Source organism: Arachis ipaensis, chromosome B07 (assembly GCF_000816755.2).
Source record: "Arachis ipaensis cultivar K30076 chromosome B07, Araip1.1, whole genome shotgun sequence".
Lineage (NCBI taxonomy): Eukaryota > Viridiplantae > Streptophyta > Magnoliopsida > Fabales > Fabaceae > Arachis > Arachis ipaensis.
The window spans coordinates 31,170,216-31,194,076 of record NC_029791.2 but is presented as its reverse complement, the minus strand read 5'-3'; the positions used below and the strand labels follow the sequence as shown (position 1 = coordinate 31,194,076).

Here is a 23,861-nt window from a genome sequence, read left to right as displayed (position 1 = left end):
TATACACAACCTAAGCCACAATCATTATACCCATACACAACATCTCAATACCCAAACATTATAGAACAACAAATTATACTAGGGTTGAGAATCTTACCACACCCAAGGTCCAAGGAGACAAGATTAACCTTCTCCTTCAAGAGAGTTGGGTCCTATAACATCAAAGAGCCCAAAATCTCAACATTTTTGCTCATGAAACTCGAAATCAAAGCTGAAAATTCGAAGATTAAAACGTGGCTTACCTCAAGATTGATTGTATGGGTTTTGTAGAGCTCTTCGCGGTGAACGCGTGGCCACAAACGGTGCGGCAATCGGAGCTCTAGATCAAAAGTTATGGTGGTTTGAAGATCAACCAAGGGAGAGAACTTGAGAGAGTGTTCTTCCCCCCTCCATATCCATTTCAGCGTGTGTTTGTGTGTTGTGAGGAGAGAGAATGCTGAAAACTATGGTTTTGGTTTAGTTTAGTTGGGCCAAGGGCCCACTTTGGGTCCGGTTGGCCTGGTTTGGCCCGTTCGGTCCAATCTTGGTCCGATTTCTATAAAATTGGTACCGAAATTCTCGTCTCGATCTCCTCTATCATATTTAGCCACAAAAATCACATTTTTGGCTTTCTAGAATAAATTCTCATTTATGGGTTAATTAGCCATTAATTAACCGGGTCTTACATTCTACCCACCTAATTGCGAATTTTGCCCACAAAATTCAAATTCAATTACCCGAGAATAAGTGCGGATAGTCCGTTCGCATCTCTGACTCAAGTTCCCAAGTGTGTTCCTCAACACCGCCTCGACTCCATGCAACTTTGACCAATGAAACCTCTTTTCCACGCAACCGTTTGATACTAGTATCATCGATTCTGACCGGAGCCATCGGAAGCGTCAAATCTTCTTTTAACTGAACCGATTCAGGTTCTAACACATGGCTAGCATCAGGAGTGTACTTCCGAAGCTGCGACACGTGAAATACGTCGTGCAGGTTCAAAAGATGAGGTGGTAGAGCCATTCGATACGCCACCGGTCCAATCCTCTCCAGGATATGAAATGGACCAATGTATCGAGGATTTAACTTCTTCGCTTTAATCGCCCTACCTACTCCTGCGATCGGAGTAACCTTAAGGAAAACATGATCTTCTTCCTCAAATTCCAAGGGTTTCCGCCTCTGATCGGCGTAACTCTTCTGACAACTTTGCGCCGTAAGCATCCTATCTCGGATTTTCTTGACTTGTTCAGTGGTCTCAACTATCATCTCCGGTCCCAACAAGCCTTTCTCTCTAGCTTCATACCAACATAGCGGAGATTGACATTTCCTCTCATACAATGCTTCATACAGAGCCATTCCGATGCTCGCATGGTAACTATTATTGTATGCAAACTCCACTAATGGCATATACCGATCCCAACTCGCCGGTTGGTCCAAAACACAAGCCCTCATCATATCCTCTAGTGTTTGGATTGTCCTCTCGGATTGACCATCTGTTTGAGGATGGTAAGCTGTACTCAAGCTTAATCAGGTTCCAAAAGCTTTCTGAAATGCACCCCAGAACCTCGAAGTGAAACGAGGATCTCTATAAGAGATTATAGTAGCAGGTACACCATGAAGCCTCACAATCTTCTTTATGTATAACCGTGCTAACTCCTCAAGGGTGTAAGTCATCCGAATGGGTAAGAAGTGAGCTGACTTCGTCAGTCGGTCCACAATCACCCAGATAGCATCAAAACCAGTCCTAGTCCTTGGCAATCCCGATACAAAGTCCATTGCAATACTTTCCCACTTCCATTGCGGAACCTCTAAAGGTTGCAACATCCCGGAAGGTCTTTGATGTTCAATATTTACCTTTTGACAAGTTAAGCACCTTGAAACATATTCCGCCACATCATTCTTCATACCCGGCCACCAAAACATTGCCTTTAAATCATGGTACATCTTAGTACTCCCCGGGTGAATGGAAAAATCCGCTTTTGTGTGCCTCCTTCAAAATATCTTGCCTCAAAGTGTCAACATCTGGCACAATGATCCTACCCTTGAATCTCCATAACCATCTTTTTCTTCTGACACTCGCCACTGTTTCCCTTGCTCAATAGCCGGTAACACCTTCCATAACGCTTCATCATTTTCATGAGCCTTTAGGAGTTCGGACTTAAAATCACTTGAGATTTCTAATCGGCTCAAGCACAGAGTTCCAGTTACTTCTTGAGTACCAATTTTTCAGACTCTCGAATTCTTCGAGCAACTTCTCTTCTTGGAGCATCATCCAAGCCGCATCCAATGACTTTTGACGTAACACCTCTGCCACTACATTCGCCTTTCTCGGATGGTGATTTAACTCAAAATCATAGTCCTTCAATAATTCCATCCACCTCCTTTGCCTCATATTAAGCTCTTTCTGATCAAAGAGGTATTTCAAGCTCTTGTGATCGGAGAAGACTTGGAACATAACCCCATAGAGGTAGTGCCTCCACATCTTCAAGGCAAACACAACCGCAGCGAGTTCCAAATCGTGCGTAGGGTAATTAACTTCATGAAGTCTCAACTGTCGTGAGGCATACGCCACCACATTATGATGCTGCATCAGCACGCACCCTAGACCCTTTAATGAGGCATCACAGTACACCTCAAAAGGCTCGTTCGACTCAGGTAACACTAACACAGGTGCAGTGGTCAACTGTTCCTTCAATGCCTGAAAGCTCTCCTCGCACCCGGGAGTCCAAATAAACGGAGTGTCTTTGTGGGTTAACTTTGTCAACGGCAAAGCTAATTGCGAAAAGCCTTTGATGAACCTTCGGTAATAGCCAGCTAAGCCCAGAAAACTCCTTATCTCTGTTACGGTGGTTGGTTGCTTCCAATCTATCACTACCTCCACCTTAGATGGATCAACTGCTATCCCCCGTTTACTCACTACATGTCACAAAAACTTCACCTCACTCTTCCAAAATTCGCATTTAGACAGTTTCGCATAGAGTTTATTTTTCTTTAGCATCTGCAACACGGTCCTCAAGTGTTCCGCATGCTCCTCTTCAGTCTTAGAATAAATTAGTATGTCGTCAATGAAGACAACAACAAATTTATCCAGAAACGGACGGAACACTCTGTTTATACAATCCAGGAATACTGCAGGAGCGTTCGTCAACCCAAAGAACATTACAGTGTACTCGTAATGACCATAATGAGTCCTAAAGGCGGTCTTAGGGATATCCTCACCCCTCACCCTTATCTGGTGATAACCGGATCACAAATCGACCTTAGAGAAAAACTCAGCTCCTTGTAACTAATCCATGAGATCATTAATCCTCGGCAATGGGTACTTATTCCTTATCGTGACCTTGTTCAGCTGCCTGTAATCCACACAGAGCCGCATACTCCCGTCCTTCTTCTTTACCAGTAACACTGGCGCACCCACGGGAAAACACTTGGTCGGATAAAGTTCTTACCCAACAAATCCTCTAACTGAGACTTTAGCTCGGCCATCTCTAACGGTGAAATTCTATATGGAGCACTTGAGATTGGTCCCGCCCCAGGCACCAATTCAATAGCAAACTCGACCTCTCGGTTAGGTGGAAATTCATCAATGTCATTGGGAAACACTTCCGGAAACTCACACACTACCAGAATCTAATCCAACCTTTGATCATCACCCGAAACACCCGCGGTTAACAACAGGATACCCTGACATTCGGTTCCGGAACAGTTCACCATCATCGAATTCAAGTAATAATTATTCACCACGACCGGCCCTTCTGTATCTCCCGGCATAAAGTACACCGACCTTGTAGAACAATCAAGCAGGACATGGTTCTCAGATAACTAGTCCAATCCCAAGATAAGATCAAGACCGATCATCGGTAAGTAGATTAAGTTATGGACAAAATCACGCTGATTGAACCTAAGGGGAAGTTTCGGGCATCCTAGCCTAGTTACCATGGCTTCATGGGTAGCATTATACACTTTTAGGTCATAACCTAAGGTTACGATCTTCAATCCTAACTCATGGGCTTTCTCAAATGCAATGAATGAATGCGATGCTCCCGAATTAAATAAAGCATTTAAAGTTTGACCAGCCATTTCACGGTTACCTCGAATGAGTGTCTCGGATCCCTCGGCACCGATAGCTGAGGTGGTGAACACCCGACCAGTCTGCTGCGCCTCCCCGGCACCTTATTTCTACTTCTCCGGACACCTTGGGAGCTTATGTCCTGCCTTACCACAGAAATAGCACAAACCCCATCCGGCCATGCACGGGACTCCCGGATGGTGACTTCCACACCTAGCACAAGCTTGAGCACTCTGTAGTTGCTTTCTAAACCTTTTACCTTGGGAGTTATTGTTGTTGGGCCTCCTGAAAGAGCCTCCCCGCTTGAAAGGCGGACCTCTAGGTGCAAAGCTCTTCCCTCGGTTCCGTGGAAATGATCCCTTGTGACTCCCTCTCTCAGCAGCTGCCTTCTTCACACACTCTTCAGCAACCCCACACTTGTTCACCAACACAGCAAAAGTTCTGATCTCTATTGGTCCCTGAGCTCCATTTCCGTCGTTGCCATGGTTGTTCATCTATTGTCCAAAAGCCTCTACAGTGGCCTGCATAGCCGCAGCCATGTTCTCCAACGCCATCATAAAGTTTACCGGGTCATTTGGGTTGGTGCTCGGTCCCGGAGGGTTAGTACGACCTCTCCCATGGCCTCTACCGCGTCCACGAGGTGCCATCTGGTCCCTATACAAACCAAACAATCGATATTAAGTTGATCAGTCTCAATATCAGAAGTCGAGTGCTTCAAAGTCCCAAATGCATGCTCATGAACATTTATGCCAATTATATCAAGCAGATATACTAATAGCACATAACACACATACAGAGAATGCACAGAAGCATAGTCAGTCCGTCCCTCAGGCTCTACAGGAACGAACTGCTCTGATACCATAATGTAACACCCTACCATACAGAGCCTTATGCTTAAGTCATAATTCAGAGATGGCAAGGTATTACGACCTCTAAAATAAAAACTTAGTATGAATAGTATTGTGAAAAATGATTATAACTAAGAGCCTTTTAAGAAAAAGGGGGTAAAACAAAATTCGTAACTCGAAAACGCAACACTCTGATCGATAATGTAATAAACAAGGATAAACCAACGCGAGATTATATATACAAGAGAGTGTCAAAAACGGGAATAACAAAACTCAAAATCCAGTTGCGAAGATAACCGGTCCAAGCATAGTAATATATACATATAAATAGAATAAGATACCCCAAGGAAACCCAAAGGGACACAATATAGAAAACCTATTCTCCAAAATCTCCTATAAGAGGAGTCATCATAATTTGTAATATTCAATGGAGATAAAAGTATCTAAGAGAAATCATAAAATCAAAACAGCGTCCCGAGAACAAAGGATCTTCGCTAATCCAGAAGTCTACAGCATGCCTCAGCGAGAAACCTCACGTCTTGCATCTGAAAACCATAAAATCTGCATGGGTGAGAACCAGAGGTTCCAATCATGGTAACAGCTTCCACATATATAATACATAATAAAAGAGAAAAGCCGAAGGCAATCCTAGAACTTCCTCCAGATAAAATCAAAGCTTATAAACAAGCTAAACCATAAAGGGTATCTGACTAAAGATCCTTCAGTCTAACTAATACTTCCCTTTCCAATTCCTTCAGACCTCCCAACCACCAGCAGTAGCATAATATAGCAAACACAGTTATATCAGACAAGAGATATACAAATAAGAACAACTAAGGCATTTAGACAAATAGCAAGTAATATGCAGTCAAATTGGCAATCTCAATCAATTCACATAGTATGCATATGATGAATGCCTACTCTTAATGGCTGATGATATCATCTGTCGGTTATAGAGCCAACCCGACAAGTCCTGGTAGCTAACCATTGGACTGTCCCTCTGTCGTGTCTCCCCAACTCGAGTTATACTCAATATAAACTTGATCATAATCATGATCCATATCCATCACCTTCACTGGTGAATATTTATGGGGGTGAGCTCATTCGGGGCTTTCACAGTGCCCGGCCACCCTGACGACATCGGGTCAAAGAGCTTCGAGTCTCAACCTGGAGCACGTGGTGGCTAGCCACTGCTTTCTCCCAGGGAAACTCTCATCTCCGATAGTGGAAGTGCAACATTCACAATTCATTCAACAGCTTATATGCATTTATACTTAGCCATAATCATGGCTCCGCCATCAAACGGCAATAATCCAGCCATCCGGCTCACGGTTAAATCCATAACCAGCCAATTCATCAACAATCACGGCCTTTCGGCCCATGGCATAACCAGCACTTCCACCGCCATCCACCGCATCTCACATAATCATCTTTGATCCTCAATGATCATCCATATTCCCTTGCTTCACTCGCAAGTTGCCACATTCACTAGCTCCTTTTTCTCATTGCTAGGCATAACATAATGATTTAAGACATAAGTGGTGAGATCAGAGGCTTAGAAGTATGAAATTTGGCTTTTAAAACTCAAAAATCAACTTTGGGATGAAAACAGGGCCACGCGTACGCGCACTCCACGCGCACGCGTGGATGGCCACAAAACTCATCGACCTGCAAGCGTCATACGCGCGGATTGAAAAATAGCCAAACGACGCGCAAGCGTCAGCCACGCGTACGCGTGGGTGCACTTGCGCCCCAGGCATAAAACTGGCACAACTCTCGGGAAAATGGCTGGACAATTGGTGCAGTGCATTGACGCGTCCGCGCACAGTACGCGCACGCGCGGATGGTGCTTTCTTGAAGGTCGGCGCGTACGCGCCAAGTGTGCCTACGCGCGGAGGGTCATTCTGCTAAAAAATTTCTAAGTTAAAAGCTGCAGAATTCACAGATTCGACCCCCAATCTTCCGACGGACATAACTTTCTCATTTTAAATCGTTTTTCACCCGTTCTTCGAACGGCATGGACATCCCGGATCCAATTTCATTTCTAAACAAATTTGGCATAAATCAGAGATCCGTAGTCCAAGTTATGTCCCGTCAAAGTATGCCCAAAAACATATTTTCATACAAAATCACAAGGTGCCATTTTCAAAACAAGCCATTTTCAACTATTTTCAAAATCACCCAAAACATGCCAATTTCAACCCTTTTTGAAATCAATCAAAATGTACCAAAATCAACATCAAGCCATCCTCCACTCACACATTGACACTTTACCACAATTCCCAAAACCACCAACCAACCATTTTAACACTTCTCAATCAAATGGCTAAAGGACAAATATAATATCATGTCATACATCCTTCCTCATCCCAATTTTCAATAATACCATTTCCAATCAACCATCATTATACATAATCAACATCATACTCACCATCAATATGGTACCACCCACCAATTCAACCTCAATCATTCATCAAGCATTTATCACAACATGCATTTCTCATATATCATACAATCAAGGCATCAATATTCATAATCACATATATGATCACATCATATATCTCAACCATTCAACAACATCATCAATTCAATGCCTATCTTAGGGCCTCTAGCCTAAGTATTTCCTACCACATTACATATTAGATATGAGAAACCGAGACCATACTTTAGCCGATTTCCTAAGCTCAACCGGAGCACTTCCAAACCACTTGTCCACAAGTCCTCTAGGTCTCAACACCTCCAAGAACAGATTTTTACCACCAAAAAATCCCTTTTCAAGCTTGCCAAGGTCTCAATCAAGCCCCAATATTCACATATACACAACCTAAGCCACAATCATCATACCCATACACAACATCTCAATACCCAAACATCATAGAACAACAAATTATATTAGAGTTGAGAATCTTACCACACCCAAGGTCCAAGGAGACAAGATTAACCTTCTCCTTCAAGAGAGTTAGGTCCTATAACATTAAAGAGCCAAAAATCTCAACATTGTTGCTCATGAAACTCGAAATCAAAGCTGGAAATTTGAAGAGCAAAACGTGGCTTACCTCGAGATTGATTGTATGGGTTTTGTAGAGCTCTCCGCGGTGAACACGTAACCGCAAACGGTGCGGCAATCGGAGCTCTAGATCAAAAGTTATGGTGGTTTGAAGATCAACCAAGGGAGAGAACTTGAGAGAGTGTTCTTCCCCCCTCCATATCCATTTCAGCATGTGTTTGTGTGTTGTGAGGAGAGAGAGTGCTGAAAACTAGGGTTTTGGTTTAGTTTAGTTGGGCCAAGGGCCCACTTTGGGTCCGGTTGGCCCAGTTTGGCCCGTTCGGTCCAATCTTGGTCCGATTTCTATAAAATTGGTACCGAAATTCTCGTCTCGATTTTCTCTATCATATTTAGCCACAAAAATCATATTTTTGGCTTTCTAGAATAAATTCTCATTTATGGATTAATTAGCCATTAATTAACCGGGTCTTACATATGTCAATTTTATACTAAACTTTATATAAAAAGATCAATGAAAATTTATTGACAACCTAGTATTTTACTAAACTCATTAGAAAAATAATTGGCATATGATGTTGTGCTTCCTGTTACACATTTCATTTTAAATCTGAAAGCAGAGTTATAAATAAATTAATTATATCTATAGTAAATATTTGTACAAAAATGTAAATCATAACATGTTATTAAAATAAAAATAATAGTTTTTTTACCTAAATATTATTAAAAACTTCTTTGAACACGACATTTGTTGTTGATGATTTTGGTTGCTGTCTTCGTCCAGAATTAGAACTTTGAGGCCACTGCGACTCTTAACTCTTGACAAAGCAATGTAAATTTGTCTATAGGTGAATACTAATTTTGGCAAGTAAAGTCCTACATATGATAATGATTGACCCTGACTCTTGTTGATGGTCATTGCAAAGCACATTGTTAATGGAAATTGTCTTTGTTGAACCTTAAATAGCAATCCTGAATCTGAAGGAATCAAGTTCATTCTTGGAATATACACTTTGTCGCCAATATTTCTATGGATCACTACCATCGCTCCAATTACGTTGTTGCCAAGTTTGTTACTATTAACCTTGTCCCTTTCCATAAACCTAAAGTCTGGTCTATGTTTCGCAATAGCATTACAGCGACTCCTGGCTTCAAAGTCAACTTGTGGTTAGGTAGTCCCGAACATTTGATATCATTTAGGAACTCTGGTGTGAACCACTCTTGTTGTACATCTTCATTCTCATCAGCTTGACATGTTATGTCAGAATTTAGATACTCCTTTTCTATTTCTAGGAAGATTGTCAAGACAAAATCGTTTACCTTCTCGACACTTTCAAGTGTGGGTGCAAGAATTGCCCTACTCTAAAAATACATGTAATCTGATATGTTTTGCAACAAATTTGGATATGCAAATTCTACCAAATGAGAGAGAGGCTCATTAGTAGTTGTAATAAGCAGGTCATCTAGAATTTCAACTTCTAACTCATTACCAACAGCAGAACCAATATTTCCATTTCCAACATCAAATATCTAATTAGCAAATTTCTTCATTTCACCATCATGTTGATTTGAAGAAGACATTAGAAGCCTCATATTAGTATACAACTTCAGAACCTTACAGAACGACCACAGATGGAATGAGTTAATAGATGATGATAATATATCATGTGTACTCCCTTTCAGAATCATTGGAAGTATCTGTCAGAAATCACCTCCTAGAACTACAACCTTACCATCAAATAGTTGATATGTCTTACATTGATCGGTAACTAACATAAGATCCCTGAGCGTCCGATCAAATGCTTCAAAGCACATTTTATTGAGCATTGGAGCTTCATCCCAAATTATTAAGCTACTTTAGATGAGCAGCTCATCCTTCAAATTGCTATGCTTGATGTTGTAAGTAGATTCATCAGTAATTGTAATGGGTATTGAAAACTTAGAATGAGCCGTTCTGCCACCAGGTAGGAGTAAAGGCGCAATTTCACTAGATGCGATATTTAAAACAATCTTTTCTCTAAATCGAATAGCAGAAGAAAGTCCATTCCAAATATGTCTTACCACACCCACCATGCCCATAAACAAAGTAAAAATTACCAGAATCTATAATAACAGTATTGAGTATCTCATTAAATACTAACATTTGTTCATGAATCATCTTTTGTTCCGTATATAAATTTGTACGAGTCAATTCATTTGTGTCATATGCTAACTCCTCCTCTATTAGCTTATTCTGAAAAAGACGAACATCAGACAGCTCAGGATATGACATTGATTGATAGTCTCTTAAAGATCTCGCATTGTTATTGAGTATCTTCTTAATCTCAATAAGGTAAAGATTTTTTAATTCGTCGTCAGTCATGTTTAGTCCTAGTAAAAGCACATGATGATTTTATGAAATATTTAATAAGTAATTTCAAATAAAAATCTTATTCTAAAAAAAGACAAACATCAGACAACTCGGATATGATATTAATTGATAGTTTCTTAAAAATCTCATATTGTTATTGAGTCTTTTCTCAATTTCAATACCGCAGAAATTTTTTAATTCATCATCAGTCATGTTTAGTCATAGCAAAAGTACATGACGGTTTTATGAAATATTTAATAAATAATTTTAGAATAAAACTCATTAATATTTTAATAAAAATAAAAGTAAAAAGAGAATACAATCTTGATATAAAAAAAGACATAATGAAATACCTTGATTTTTCAATTTTTTTTCTTCTCATACAGTATCCTGTCAGCTAATAATATTCAAATTGTATTTCAAATACGAGTTGGTTTGCTAACGCTATTAGATATCAATAGGACGACAACAGTTCCATCTTTATTGCCAAAACCCAAAAAAATATTTAATTCTTATACATAATTGTCAAAAAGTACACACTCTATTTTTTTATATCAAATACAATATTAAATATTAAGTATACTTTTTTAATTAGCAATTAGATACATAAGACTTAAAATTATAATAAAAAAAACTAATTACAACGTAAAAACTAACAACCAATAAAATTGTAATAAATGTCAAATTAATTAATTTTATAAAGACCTATCAAAAATGATTTTTTTTTAACAAAAATCTTTCAAGCACACAAAACAGTATTTTTATTAAAAAAAATAGTTACAATTTTCAAAATATTAACTATAAACAAATAAAAAGAGAAAGAGTAAAATATTGTTACAAATTAAAAGAACATAAAATATTATAAACTTGAGTTACAGAAAATAATTCTATATTAAATAAATTAAGTAAAAATAATATTCGATAATCTTAACATGTTGTTTAGCCAATATTCATAGAAGTCAAGAAAATTTATCATACCTTATATATTTTTATACTTAACTAACTAAAATTTAAAAATTCAGTTAAAAAGTTAATATTATAATATTAAAATATTTTTTTCTTAAAAAATATTTCAAACAAACTAATGTATACGCATTCAAGTTAAACCTATTTTATTCGCACGTTATTCGGATTAATTCAAAATGAACTACTTATAAATGAATTATATTTTTAGAAACTCTGCACAATTTTTTCGAAAAAATTTGAATTAATTCGTCAAAAATTATGTTTATGATAAATAAAAGATTTAAATATATAGCTAAAGAATCCAAAAATAATTTATTATCCATCATCGACTTCTAATTTAATAATATTGTACTTGATAGACTTGTGATTCTTTTCAAGAGTCTTCTCACTTCCAATTTTAGCAAGTATCCAATAATATCTAAAATGAATTAAGATAAAAAGAATTTATTTTTAATAACAATGCTAAGAAAAAATTGATAAAATGAATAAATTTATCAATGAATTTATTTTTTTGTAAAACAATAAACTTTTTTTTAAAAGAAAAGCTCAACACCGAAGTGGAGCAAAATAATACAGAAAAAATAAAAACAATCAAATAACTCCTATGTCATCTCTGGCATAGCCATCAACAACATGAGTTATTGACCACACCAAGTCGTGGCACATGAGAATGATTGAGCCACACAATCTCCAACTCCTGTTGTCTTACTCTGAAAAATAATCTCATTCCGTCGTAACCAAATGTTCCACACAACTGAGAACCAATTATCCAACTCCTGCGCAACTCTTTTCTCAGCGGCATCAATTTCTAGCTCTCAAAGTGATCTTTCAAGGAACTCGGTGCAATCCACTTCTGTCCCAACTTTGATATCCAGGCACACCACACCTGTCAAGAGAACTCAAAGTAACAAATAAGTGTTGTAAATCTTCTACTTCTTTGTTACACAACACGCACAAATTATCATTCTATGGTAGAATTCCCAGCCTACATAGCCGATCCTTTGTATTGACCCTACCTACCAAGACAAACCAAGTGAATAGCTCCACTCGAGGCAGAACTAGTCCTTTCCAAATTTTCTTTGTAAATTTATATCTCAGAAGCTCCTCATCCATAGCCTCTTCCTGCATAACCTGCACAAATGAGTTAGTGGAATAAACGCATTCCTTATCAAATTTTCACACCACTCTATCTTGCACTTCTGATATCAATCTAACAGATTGCAAGACTTGAATCATCTGATCTAAGGTATCTGTTTTCCATTGACGTAGTTCTTTTCTCCATTGAAAGTGCCAAACCCACTCTATCCCATTCCAAAATCCACAGTCCCCAATCATTGATCCTTGTTGGTTTGAAATCAAGAAGAGTCTCGAAAAGGAGTTTTTCAACTTTCCCACTTGGAGCCATGTATCCTCCCAAAATCTGGTGGACCTACCATCCCCTACTTCTATAGCAAGCCTATCAATCATCTTTTGCCTTACATGTTGCTCCGTTATTGGCACTTGACATATGTCCCTCTATGGTCCACCTCTTTCTGGTAATTACTGAGTTGAAAGCAAGAGGTTCGGGTTCAAATTATTACAGGAGCACACAATCTTCTTCCATAAAGGGCATTCCTCCTTTGAGAACCGCCACCACCATTTAAACAGTAGTGTCGCATTCTGAACCACTGCATCACCCACCCCCAACCCTCCTAGATAAACTTACCAACAAAAAAGGTGTAATCGAATTTAGAAGCATTGAGCGTGTCAAAACTCACAAAACTAAATTCATATTGTGGGATACTTGACGATTTCGGAAGTCTATGCACATTAGTACGCTGGTTTAAATTTATCACATACTCATGGTCTTGAAGTTACCCATATTGCATTCAACACTAAAATATGTGATTTGATATGTTATTCCTTCTCTTAGCAAATTCACGAATCGAGATATAAGAGCCTTCTTAACCGAAGCATGTATTTTTTCTTCCTAGAATTGACAAACAAAAATCAAAGAACAATTAACATGAGGTAAATAAACACATTTGAAATATCAATAATATAAATATGAATTTAATATTATTTAAAAAAGTGGTAGAAAACTCACGTCTTCATCGAACCAAACCATCTCAATTGAGAATGACAATGGAGAATTTTCGCAACTCAATAGTATCCATAACCTTATCACTCATATACGTATACATAAATTATCAGCTGTAAGATTAATTTTAGCAGTTTTGTGAACACAAATCGCCATTGTTAAAAGATAAAAATATTTTAAAAGGAGTAGTTAATTGTACTAAGTAAGGGAGGTGTGGTACTATGTATCTCTAATTCGTACATTTATAGTTGACTCATAGCTAAGATTTTCGAAAACCTAATTGATTTTGATTTGAATTTAAAATAAAAATCCTAACAACTAACTCAAAATTATTATTGTTATATGAAAACTAATGGAATAATTATTAATTATTATCGTTATTAGCTTAGAAATAAATTTGAATTAATTAAAGTTGACTCATACAATGATTGCGTGAATTTATTAGTTTAGAAATAAATTTAAATTAAAATAAATTTAAATTATTTTTTTTAAAATTTTAATTATGAGCAAATAATTAAAAATTAAAAATATCAACTCTTAAGTAAATAATAATAATTTATAAATAACTTAAAATTTAAAAGTAATAACTTAAAAAATAACTTAAAATTTAAAAAATAATCATCCAAGTAAAACAACTTAAAATTAAAAAATAACAACTTGAGCAAATAATAATTTATAATTTATAAATAAAATTTTAAAAATTTAAAAGAGTAATATGTAACAGCAACAGCAACAGCAACAACAACAGTAACAGCAACAGCAACAGCAACAACAACAACAACAACAATGAAGTCTTGTCTCATTAGGTGGGGTCGGCTACATAGATCAAACAACGTCATTGAGCTCTATCATGTATCATGTCTACAGAAAGACTGATTACATGTAGATCTCGTTTGACCACCTTATTGATGGTCTTCCTAGGTCTTCCTCTGCCTTTCACCCATTGTCCATCTTCCATCTCATCCACTCTCCTAATTGGGTGCTCTATCAATCTTCTTTTCACATGTCCAAACCACCCGAGACGCGATTCTACCATTTTTTCCACAATAGGTACTACTCCAACTCTCTCTCTTATATCTTCGTTCTTTATTCTATCCAATAGCATATGACCACTCATCTATCTCAACATCATATCTACCACTCTTAATTTATGTTCGTGCTTCCTTTTGGCTGCCCAACACTCTGTACTATAAAGCATAGCCGTTCTGGTAGCAGTGCGATAAAATTTACCTTTAAATTTTAAAGGCACTTTTTTGTCACATATAAAACTGGACGCACTTCATTATTTTGACTAACCTACTTGAATCCTACGATTTACATCATGTTCAATCTCTTTATTATCCTGTATAATGCATCCAAGATACTTAAAATTTTTAACTTTTTTTGTAGAATGTTTTCTCCAATCTTCACCTCTGTATTAGGATTTTTTTTCTTCGACGGTCAAACTTACATTCCATATATTCCGTCTTGCTACAGTTTATGCGCAGATCATACACTTCTAGAGCTTATCTCTATAAATCCAACTTCTTATTTAGGTCTTTCTCTGACTCTCCCTTAAGGACGATATCGTCGGCAAAAAGCATGCACCATGGCACAAGCTCTTGGATATGCTCTGTGAGTACTTCCAAGGCTAATATGAAAATGTGTGGACTTAATGATGATCCCTGGTATAATTCTACACAAATAGAAAATTTTTCTGTCACACCACCTTGAGTCTTCACACTAGTTGTAGCCCTATTATACATGTCTTTAATTTCACGAATATATGCGATTCTCACTCTTTTCCTTTCCAAAACTTCCATAAGACCTCCCTTGACACCTTATCATACGCTTTTTTCAAATCAACAAACACCATATGTAGATCCTTTTATAACTACAATACCTCTTTATCATCCTTCTTACCAAGTATGTAGCTTCAATGGTAGATTTGCTTGGTATAAAATCAAATTGGTTCTCTGTTACTTGTGTCTTTTATCTTAACCTCTGTTTTATCACCCTTTCCCATAACTTCATGATATGGCTCATGAGCTTGATCCCTCTATAGTTTTCACAATTCTGTATATCCCTCTTATTCTTGTAGATAGGTACCAAGGTGTTATTGCTCCACTCATCTGGCATCTTGTTGATTGACCTTAAAATCTCATTAAAAAACTTGGTTAACCAACTAATGCCTTTCTCTCCAAGGCCCTTCCAAACATCAATCGGAATATTATTAGGTCCTACTACCTTACCATTTTTCATCCGCTTTAGAGCCTCTATTACCTCGAAGTCTCGAATCCTTTGATAGTAGTTGAAGTTTTGATCTTCTTCCTTCGTGCATAACTGACCAAAGTTCGGAAGAGTCTTCTGTCCTTCACTAAATAATTCGTAGAAGTAACTCTTCTACCTTTCATTAATCTTCTCATCTTGAGCCAAAACCTCTCCATCTTTATCCTTTATGCACTTAACCTTATCCAAGTCTCTCGTTATTCTTTCATGGCTCTTTGTGATTCTATATATACCGTTTTCTCATTTCTTCGTACCTAAAGACTGGTAAAGACCCTCATATGCTCTTGTTCTTGCTTCACTTACAGTTACTTTTGTCTCTTTCTTAGCCGCCTTATATTTTTTTCAATTATCTATATTGCGGCACAAATACCACCCTTTAAATCACTCCCTTTTTGTTTTTATCTTTTCTTGTACACTCATATTCCACCACCAAGACTCCTTGTCTCTTGGTCCTATCCCTCTAGATTCACCAATACTTTCTTTTGTTGTTCTTCTAATAACTTCTGTCATCTCCCTCTACACCTCCTCCACATTTCCATCCCCTTTTCACTTTGCCTTTTCTCCACTACAAGAAAAACACCCATTCAGGTACACTTGAAAAGTGTAGCCAAAAGTGAAAAAAAATGATGCCTTAGGCTATGGCTACGCTTTCTAGGCTACAGCTACGCTTTTTGGGGTGATTCCTATTCGGTCGTTGCCTATTCTCAAAGGCTACGCTTTTCTGCACCAAGGGCTACGCTTTTGGCGTTTGGAAATAGGCTACGCTTTTCAAGTGATCCTGTCCAGAACCAAAGACTACGCTTTTCAGCTTCCATTTTTGCCAGAATAGGCTACGCTTTTCAACGCTACTGCATCACTTGTAAAGCGTAGCCACATTGTATACCATAGCTACTTTTTATAAGTGTAGCCTTAGGTCCCTCATTTTTTTTTTGTATACTATAACTACTATATATAAGTGTAGCCTTAGGTCTCACTTTTTTTTGTATATATATATAATATTCTACTAATTATTAATACAACATAATATTTAATAATATAATTACATGTATAATAATTCAGCATTTTTAATTAAATGAGTTAAATAATATTATAAAATAAAAATAAATACATAATTATACTAAATAATTTCTTTAAATAATAAAAATTATCTGTAAATAAAATATATTTATAATGATCCAAAAGTATTAATATTCATACATCTCACACTAAATTAAGCATAGCTATATCAAAATAAACATGAGACCACTTAGAATTTACTACTAATACTCTACCAAAAACTAAAATATTGTATCCTAAATCCTCTCTGTCTTCACCATTTTATTTTTTGAAAGAGGAACTCAACACAAGCAGTGGAGCAATTCTATCTTCACCATTACCACTTCCTATAATCCATGCCCTGCCAAAAAGGTTAAGAGAGAAAAAAAATTCACGTCAAAATTCACCATTATTTGGATGATTAAAGCTCGTAATCTTTACAGGGGGCTTTCCCTCTCCAACATGTTCAGATATTGGAAAGCTATGCTTCATAGATAAATCTTTTGTTTGCTTTACTTTTGTATGGGGAACCCTTATCCCCAATTTGTATTATCCTACTCTCTTCCTAATGAAATTCTTATTTTTTCAAAAATAAATAAATAAATATATCAAGGATAAGGTGAACAGAAAAGAATGTCAAGTTTATGACAAAGCAGTTTAAAATAAACCACTTGATGCATTTTCAAAGAGAAAAAAATGCCAATATAAACCATGATGCCTCTCTCATCAGTAACTGTCCTCTTTACATTACTGCATCATGATTGTTTGAACTTTTAACGAAGTTCCCATTTCGGACATGCAAATGGACTGGCCATCCTACTTTGGAGTATATTTCTATATTTCACTCTCCATATAAATGTTTCCTTATTCTCTTCTCTTCAATTTAAAATAGGAAATAATATCAAAGTTCTAAAATAGGAAAGGAGGAGGAGGGTTGGGTTTAAAACCTTAGGTATCGCTGGTAACTCTGAGACTCTGCAGTTTCAAATACATAAAGATATGACCCCGAAAGCACCAGAAATTTTGCCACGTAGCAACTGAATTCCCAATTCCATGTAAGATGAGGGCTATTTAGGTTTCTGATTTAACGAAAAAAGTTATTACCTCAAATATAATCGCTAACGGAAACATTTTTAAAAGGTTTGCAGAAGTACCTTCCAAACTAGGATTCTACCATCAACAACTAGATCACGACTCCAAGGAGCAAGTTTGGAGTGTAAACTATCAGGTGTAGGCTGATTACATGTTTCCATAGTCTTGGCAATATGCTCAGCATTTCCATGATTCTACAAAATCTCTCTGGTGAAAAGTGAATGCAAAGATTTGGCACTTGAATGGATATACATGTCGATGGGTAACTTGGATGAGGCACTTTAATCTTCAGAAAACCAGAGGCACAAACAGGATAAGAACAAATTATGCTCAACAAAAATGCGATGCAGATCATTACTGTAGTACAGTTTTGATAAGTACACGACAGACAAACCTGATTAACAAGTACTGCCATTCCACACCTATCAATGACAGAATACACATTATCAGCTTCTTTGGCCCATGGTGAGCTTATTATTTGACTATCATGAGTTGGTTTAACCAAACTGCAACTCCCAAAATCAGAGCCACAGTCCGTAAAAAAGGCAGCAAAATCACGTCCTGATATGTAAAATCGAGAATAAAGATTATGCCTCTGCTCATCAGACTGGCTTTCCTGTAAAAACACCAAATCATACAAGAGAAGGCCAAACAACGTTGTCAATAAAAAGGCCAAACAACAAAAGTGCAACTCAATTCCCCACAGCTCAAAAGTGCAACTCAATTCCCCACAGCTCAAGCAGCATACCGCAGTGTGTAGTGTAAAATGACCAAAGTCCAAAAGAAAATGACTATCACATCTGGCTGAACCACGAGATCTGAGAGAAATTCTAACTTTTGGAGCATCAAGATCAACATCGAATGCAAATCTGAAAGATAAACAAGAAACAGGAATCTGTAAATGAGCCTTCTATGCCTTTCTAAGTTAACCGAAAAATTTAATAAGATATTCGAAGTTTGTTCATCTGCTTAAAAACGGTGGAAAATTTCCCCTTGGGGCACAATAACTGCATTAAACTACACATCTCATGAAATGTGGTTCAAGAAGATCCCTACCCTGGAAATTCTTGTTAGAGGCAATAAAGAATTGGATCGGGACACAGGAGAATATGTCTCTAATACTTCGTGCAATTTTCATATTATGTTTGGGAATAACACACGTACAGAAATTATTGTGCATCTTATCTTTTATCCTAGCTTCATGTTATTTTCTTCTTATTTATGGCTACTCTAATCCAATACCCAATATATTCAAAGTAACAAAAAGATTAAAGACAGAAAATAAAACATAAATAATAAGAAAATAAAGATAAAAACAAAGAGAGATAACCTGCTTTTCTCCTCTAAAACCATCTGAAATTGCTCCTGTGCTCTACGAGTCACTTTCTCAATCTTAAAATTCAGTTTTAAAATCATTACAATTAACCAAAAATTCAGTTTTAAAATCATTTTTTAACCAATAAGGTACCAAAAATTTTCAATCAATCCTACTTGAAAGACACAAGATTCTGCAAAACCACTATTTTTCAAACAGATTATGCCTCTGCTCATCAGACTGGCTTTCCTGTAAAAACACCAAATCATACAAGAGAAGGCCAAACAACGTTGTCAATAGAAAGGCCAAACAACAAAAGTGCAACTCAATTCCCCACAGCTCAAGCAGCATACCGCAGTGTGTAGTGTAAAATGACCAAAGTCCAAAAGAAAATGACTATCACATCTGGCTGAACCACGAGATCTGAGAGGAATTCTAACTTTTGGAGCATCAAGATCAACATCGAATGCAAATCTGAAAGATCAACAAGAAACAGGAATCTGTAAATGAGCCTTCTATGCCTTTCTAAGTTAACCAAAAAATTTAATAAGATATTCGAAGTTTGTTCATCTGTTTAAAACCGGTGGAAAATTTCCCCTTGGGGCACAATAACTGCATTAAACTACACATCTCATGAAATGTGGTTCAAGAAGATCCCTACCCTGGAAATTCTTGTTAGAGGCAATAAAGAATTGGATCGGGACACAGGAGAATATGTCTCTAATACTTCGTGCAATTTTCATATTATGTTTGGGAATAACACACGTACAGAAATTATTGTGCATCTTATCTTTTATCCTAGCTTCATGTTATTTTCTTCTTATTTATGGCTACTCTAATCCAATACCCAATATATTCAAAGTAACAAAAAGATTAAAGATAGAAAATAAAACATAAATAATAAGAAAATAAAGATAAAAACAAAGAGAGATAACCTGCTTTTCTCCTCTAAAACCATCTGAAATTGCTCCTGTGCTCTACGAGTCACTTTCTCAATCTTAAAATTCAGTTTTAAAATCATTACAATTAACCAAAAATTCAATTTTAAAATCAATTTTTTAACCAATAAGGTACCAAAAATTTTCAATCAATCCTACTTGAAAGACACAAGATTCTGCAAAACCACTATTTTTCAAACACAACATAATGATCAGAGAAATTAAAGTGTATACTTACATTTGTCAGCGAGAGCTTGTTGGGCAGTCCCTTGCAAAAGCCCAGAATACCCACAGTTGTTACAGCTTCCACCACCGCCTCCGCCGTTGTACCTACCACCGCAGCTGTAGCAAGCACCATCACCACCGCCTCCTCCTCCTCAATCACTTAAAAGATGGTGCAAAAGAAAACTAAAATGGAACATAATGTTGATTACTCATTGAAGCTGGCAAAGTGCAGTTGGAAACTTGAGCAATTCATTCACTTAGAACCATCAAGATTTAGGATAAAAATTCATTCATGTGATTTCACAGGAACAACTTTAGCTCAAACCATGTGGAAAAATAATTCATGGTATAGGGATATCATGAATTAAAACCTAATCATGTCAAATATTCTTAATAAAATATCTAAAACTACTATTTTTCAGGTTATAATATTGAAATGTGAAGGAAGTAAAACCTGATCAACATAGTTGACCAACGCATCCCTTGAAGACCCACACTAGGAGGGCATGAACCCAATGAAAACTCCTGCAGCTCGACACTTTCCTACAGAATGATTTCCCTAGTTTAGCACGCACGTATGAAATTTCCAGCACCTCCAGCACCTGTTTATGCCAAACACAGAAAAGACGGGGGCACAGAAGCCCGACGGTGGCAGAACGACGACTTAAACAAGCCCTAGCAGTGGTGGTGGAGCTTCAGCGGCGACGGAGCACCTCCTTTTTCTCTCCTCCATCGCGTTTCCTCTCATCCTCGAGCTCTCTCTCTCACTGGCGCTCGACGACGACGGCGACGGCGGCAGAGCCCTAGACGGTGTCGTCCTCTCTTTCCTTCCTTCCCTTCTCTCTGATTTCTTCTCTCTTTCGTGTTTGTGTATGTTGAGTGAGGATAAGAGTGTGTGCTACACTGCTGCGTGAGTGAGGTGGAGGGCCAACAAATTTTTTTACTAAGTGTTTATTGAGGATTCCCATATCAGGAGACATTTTAAAAGCGCACCCGAAACAGAAAAAATAAGCTACTCTTTACAAGCGTTCCCTTAGATGAGAAAAGTGTATTTATAGATATTTAGGTAAGGCTACGTTTTATAAGTGATTTCTAAAATACCTAAGGCTACACTTTTTAAATGATGCCACAATTGTGTATCCTTTTCTCATATAAAAAGGAAACACGGAGAAAAGCGTAGCCTATTCTATGAATAGGCTACGCTTTTCAAATGTAGCTTAAAAAAAGTGTGGCTGAATGGGTATTTTTCTTGTAGTGCTCCTACCCGTCTTACAAAGTTTCTTTGTTCCTCACCTTTCATCCGCCACCACATCGTCCTTAAATTTTTCGTATGATATCTTTTCCTCAACTTTTGCTCAACCCAAAAATTAATGACGAGCATCCTATGTTGTGTTATTAAACTTTTTCCCGAAATAATTTTATAATTAATGCAAAATTTTTGGTCGATTCTCCTCAACAAAAAGAAGTCGATTTGAACTTAAAATTAAAAGTAACAACCTAAATAAATAACTTAAAATTTAAAAAATAATAACCTAAGTAAATAATAATTTATAATTTTTAAAAATTTCTAACGATGATACCTAAACAAATAATTAGTTCAACAATATTAAAAACTAAATACTTAACAACCTAAGAAAGCATATTTTAAAATTTAAAATGTAACAACCTAAGTAAATAAATTCTCAAACTCAACATATAAATGCCACGTCAGCATAAGAAATCCCTATTTATATTACTATAAAGATTTTTTTAGAGTTTTTTTATTGTTTTTTATTTTCCTTTCATATTCCTTTTTGTTGGTTTTTCGATCTTTCAGATGTTATCTAAGTAATTTACTAGTGCTAAAATTTCAATGTGTCTAAATTATTGTTACATTGGAACTTTATTAAAATTGACAAATATTTTGAAATCGGGATTGTTTTAAAAATGGAGCAGCTTAGTGCACTAGTCAGTCTAAAGTTTTCTTACATTAATTTAATTTTGTAAAATTAATGAATAGCATGTGTTTTAATTTATTGATCCACGTATTGTATAGGTTATAGTTGTAAAAACCGAACCAAACCAAATAATTAGAATCGAGCTGAACATAGGACCGGAGAAGAAAAAAAGGGTAAAAACCAATTTGATCCGATCGGTTTTGATGAAAACCGGTAAACTAGCGAATTTGTGAAACCCAGACTGGTTCGAACAGCAAAGCCAGTGGCCAAGGCAGAGTTCAAACTTCAACGCTTCAAGCCCTCAACCTTCTCACTCTCATAGAGCTTTGCCAACATCTCATGGTTGCCGTCTCGTTGTTGCACCGCTTGCCAGCTCCTCTAGGTCATCGTGCCTCTCGCCAACTCTTTTGCGTTACCGTGCTTCCTTCTGTGTCATGTCTTTCCAACCATGGCCCTGTACTCCTCGTCGTGACGTCGTCCTCATTCACCATGGCTCACTTCTCTATCTCCCTCTTTTCTGCGTAGTGCATGCGGTCAAGGCGTCAATCCCTATGGTGCCATGGAGGCCGTAGGTGAGGGTTTCTATTTTTTATTTTTAGTTTTTCTATATTAATTTTTAATGATTTGAGTGATTATTGCTGATTATTGCTGTTTATCTTCTATTGTAGATTTAATAGTTGGTTTTTGGCTTTTTGCTGTTTTTTCTTAATGTTGCTATATTTTTTCTAATTATTGTTGTTTAGGTTGATTGATGTTGTTTAGGGTTGATTTTGTTCTATGTTGTCGTCGTTTAGGATTAATTTGTTCCTGAATTTTATATTGATTATTAATTGNGATAAGTTATGTAAATTGTTGATTTTTTTTTCTTTTAGATGATTGAAATCTACTTATTGATTAGTAGGTTATTTGTTAGTGTGATACTATATACTTTATAGTTAAATAATAGATTTTGTGAATATTGAATTTTTTTCTTAAGTTGACTTCATCATATATAACATTTGAATTTTTTATTTAAGTGAGATCGGATCAATCACTTTGTTAGAAACAAGAGACTGAGAGAGTAATTTGAAAGGTGTATTATTGAGTTGTGATCAAAAGTACAATATACAAGAGGTATTTATAGGTGCTAAATGAATCAGAGTAATAAAGGCATAGAATCCTATAATTAATATACAGATATACTACATAAATATAGACGATACTAATTGATCCTAATTGATGCTAATGATTCTCTAACATCCCCCCTCAAACTCAAGTAGGAGCTAAGGATACCAACTTGAGTTTGGATAACAAAGTCCGGAAACGAGTCGGGTGATGAGCTTTCGTGAAGATATCAGCAGTCTGATCTAGTATTTCAACAGCAATGAGACGAATAGCATCAATAAGGATACGTTGCTGAACAAAGTGACAATCAATCTCAATGTGTTTGGTGCGTTCATGAAAGACATCATTATGGGCGATTTGAATAGCACTGCGGTTATCACAAAAAATATCAGTAGGGGACGACTGAGGAGCACCCAAATCTTCAAGGAGCCAACGAACCGAGACAACTTCAGCAGTGGTGTCAGCGAGGGCACGGTACTCAGCTTCTGTACTTGAGCGAGCAGTGAACGTTTGCTTCTTAGCACGCCAAGAAATGAGAGCGTCGCCAAGAAACAAACAGTAACCAGTAGTAGAACGACGATCAGTGGGATCACCAGCCCAATCAGCATCGGAGTAAGCCTAAAGAGACAAAGAGGAATGGGCAGAAAAATA

General features: G+C 36.9%; 1 protein-coding gene across 3 annotated transcripts; it reads right to left on the bottom strand.

Annotated features, from left to right (window-relative positions):
• Positions 17,617-20,325, bottom strand: LOC107608990. Of its 3 annotated transcripts, XM_021107589.1 has the most exons (6): positions 20,183-20,325; positions 19,942-20,003; positions 19,360-19,480; positions 18,086-18,307; positions 17,754-17,977; positions 17,617-17,652 (listed from the first exon to the last, which is right to left on the bottom strand). In XM_021107589.1, the coding sequence occupies exons 1-5, from the start codon at positions 20,300-20,302 to the stop codon at positions 17,783-17,785; spliced, it is 720 nt and encodes a 239-aa protein (XP_020963248.1). In that variant the 5' UTR covers positions 20,303-20,325; the 3' UTR covers positions 17,617-17,652; positions 17,754-17,782. The 3 variants fall into 3 exon arrangements, with proteins under 3 accessions (XP_020963248.1, XP_016166285.2, XP_020963249.1); XM_016310799.2 differs by lacking the exons at positions 19,360-19,480; positions 19,942-20,003; positions 20,183-20,325 and adding exons at positions 18,440-18,560; positions 19,022-19,177; XM_021107590.1 differs by lacking the exon at positions 17,617-17,652 and having other exon boundaries at positions 17,754-17,987.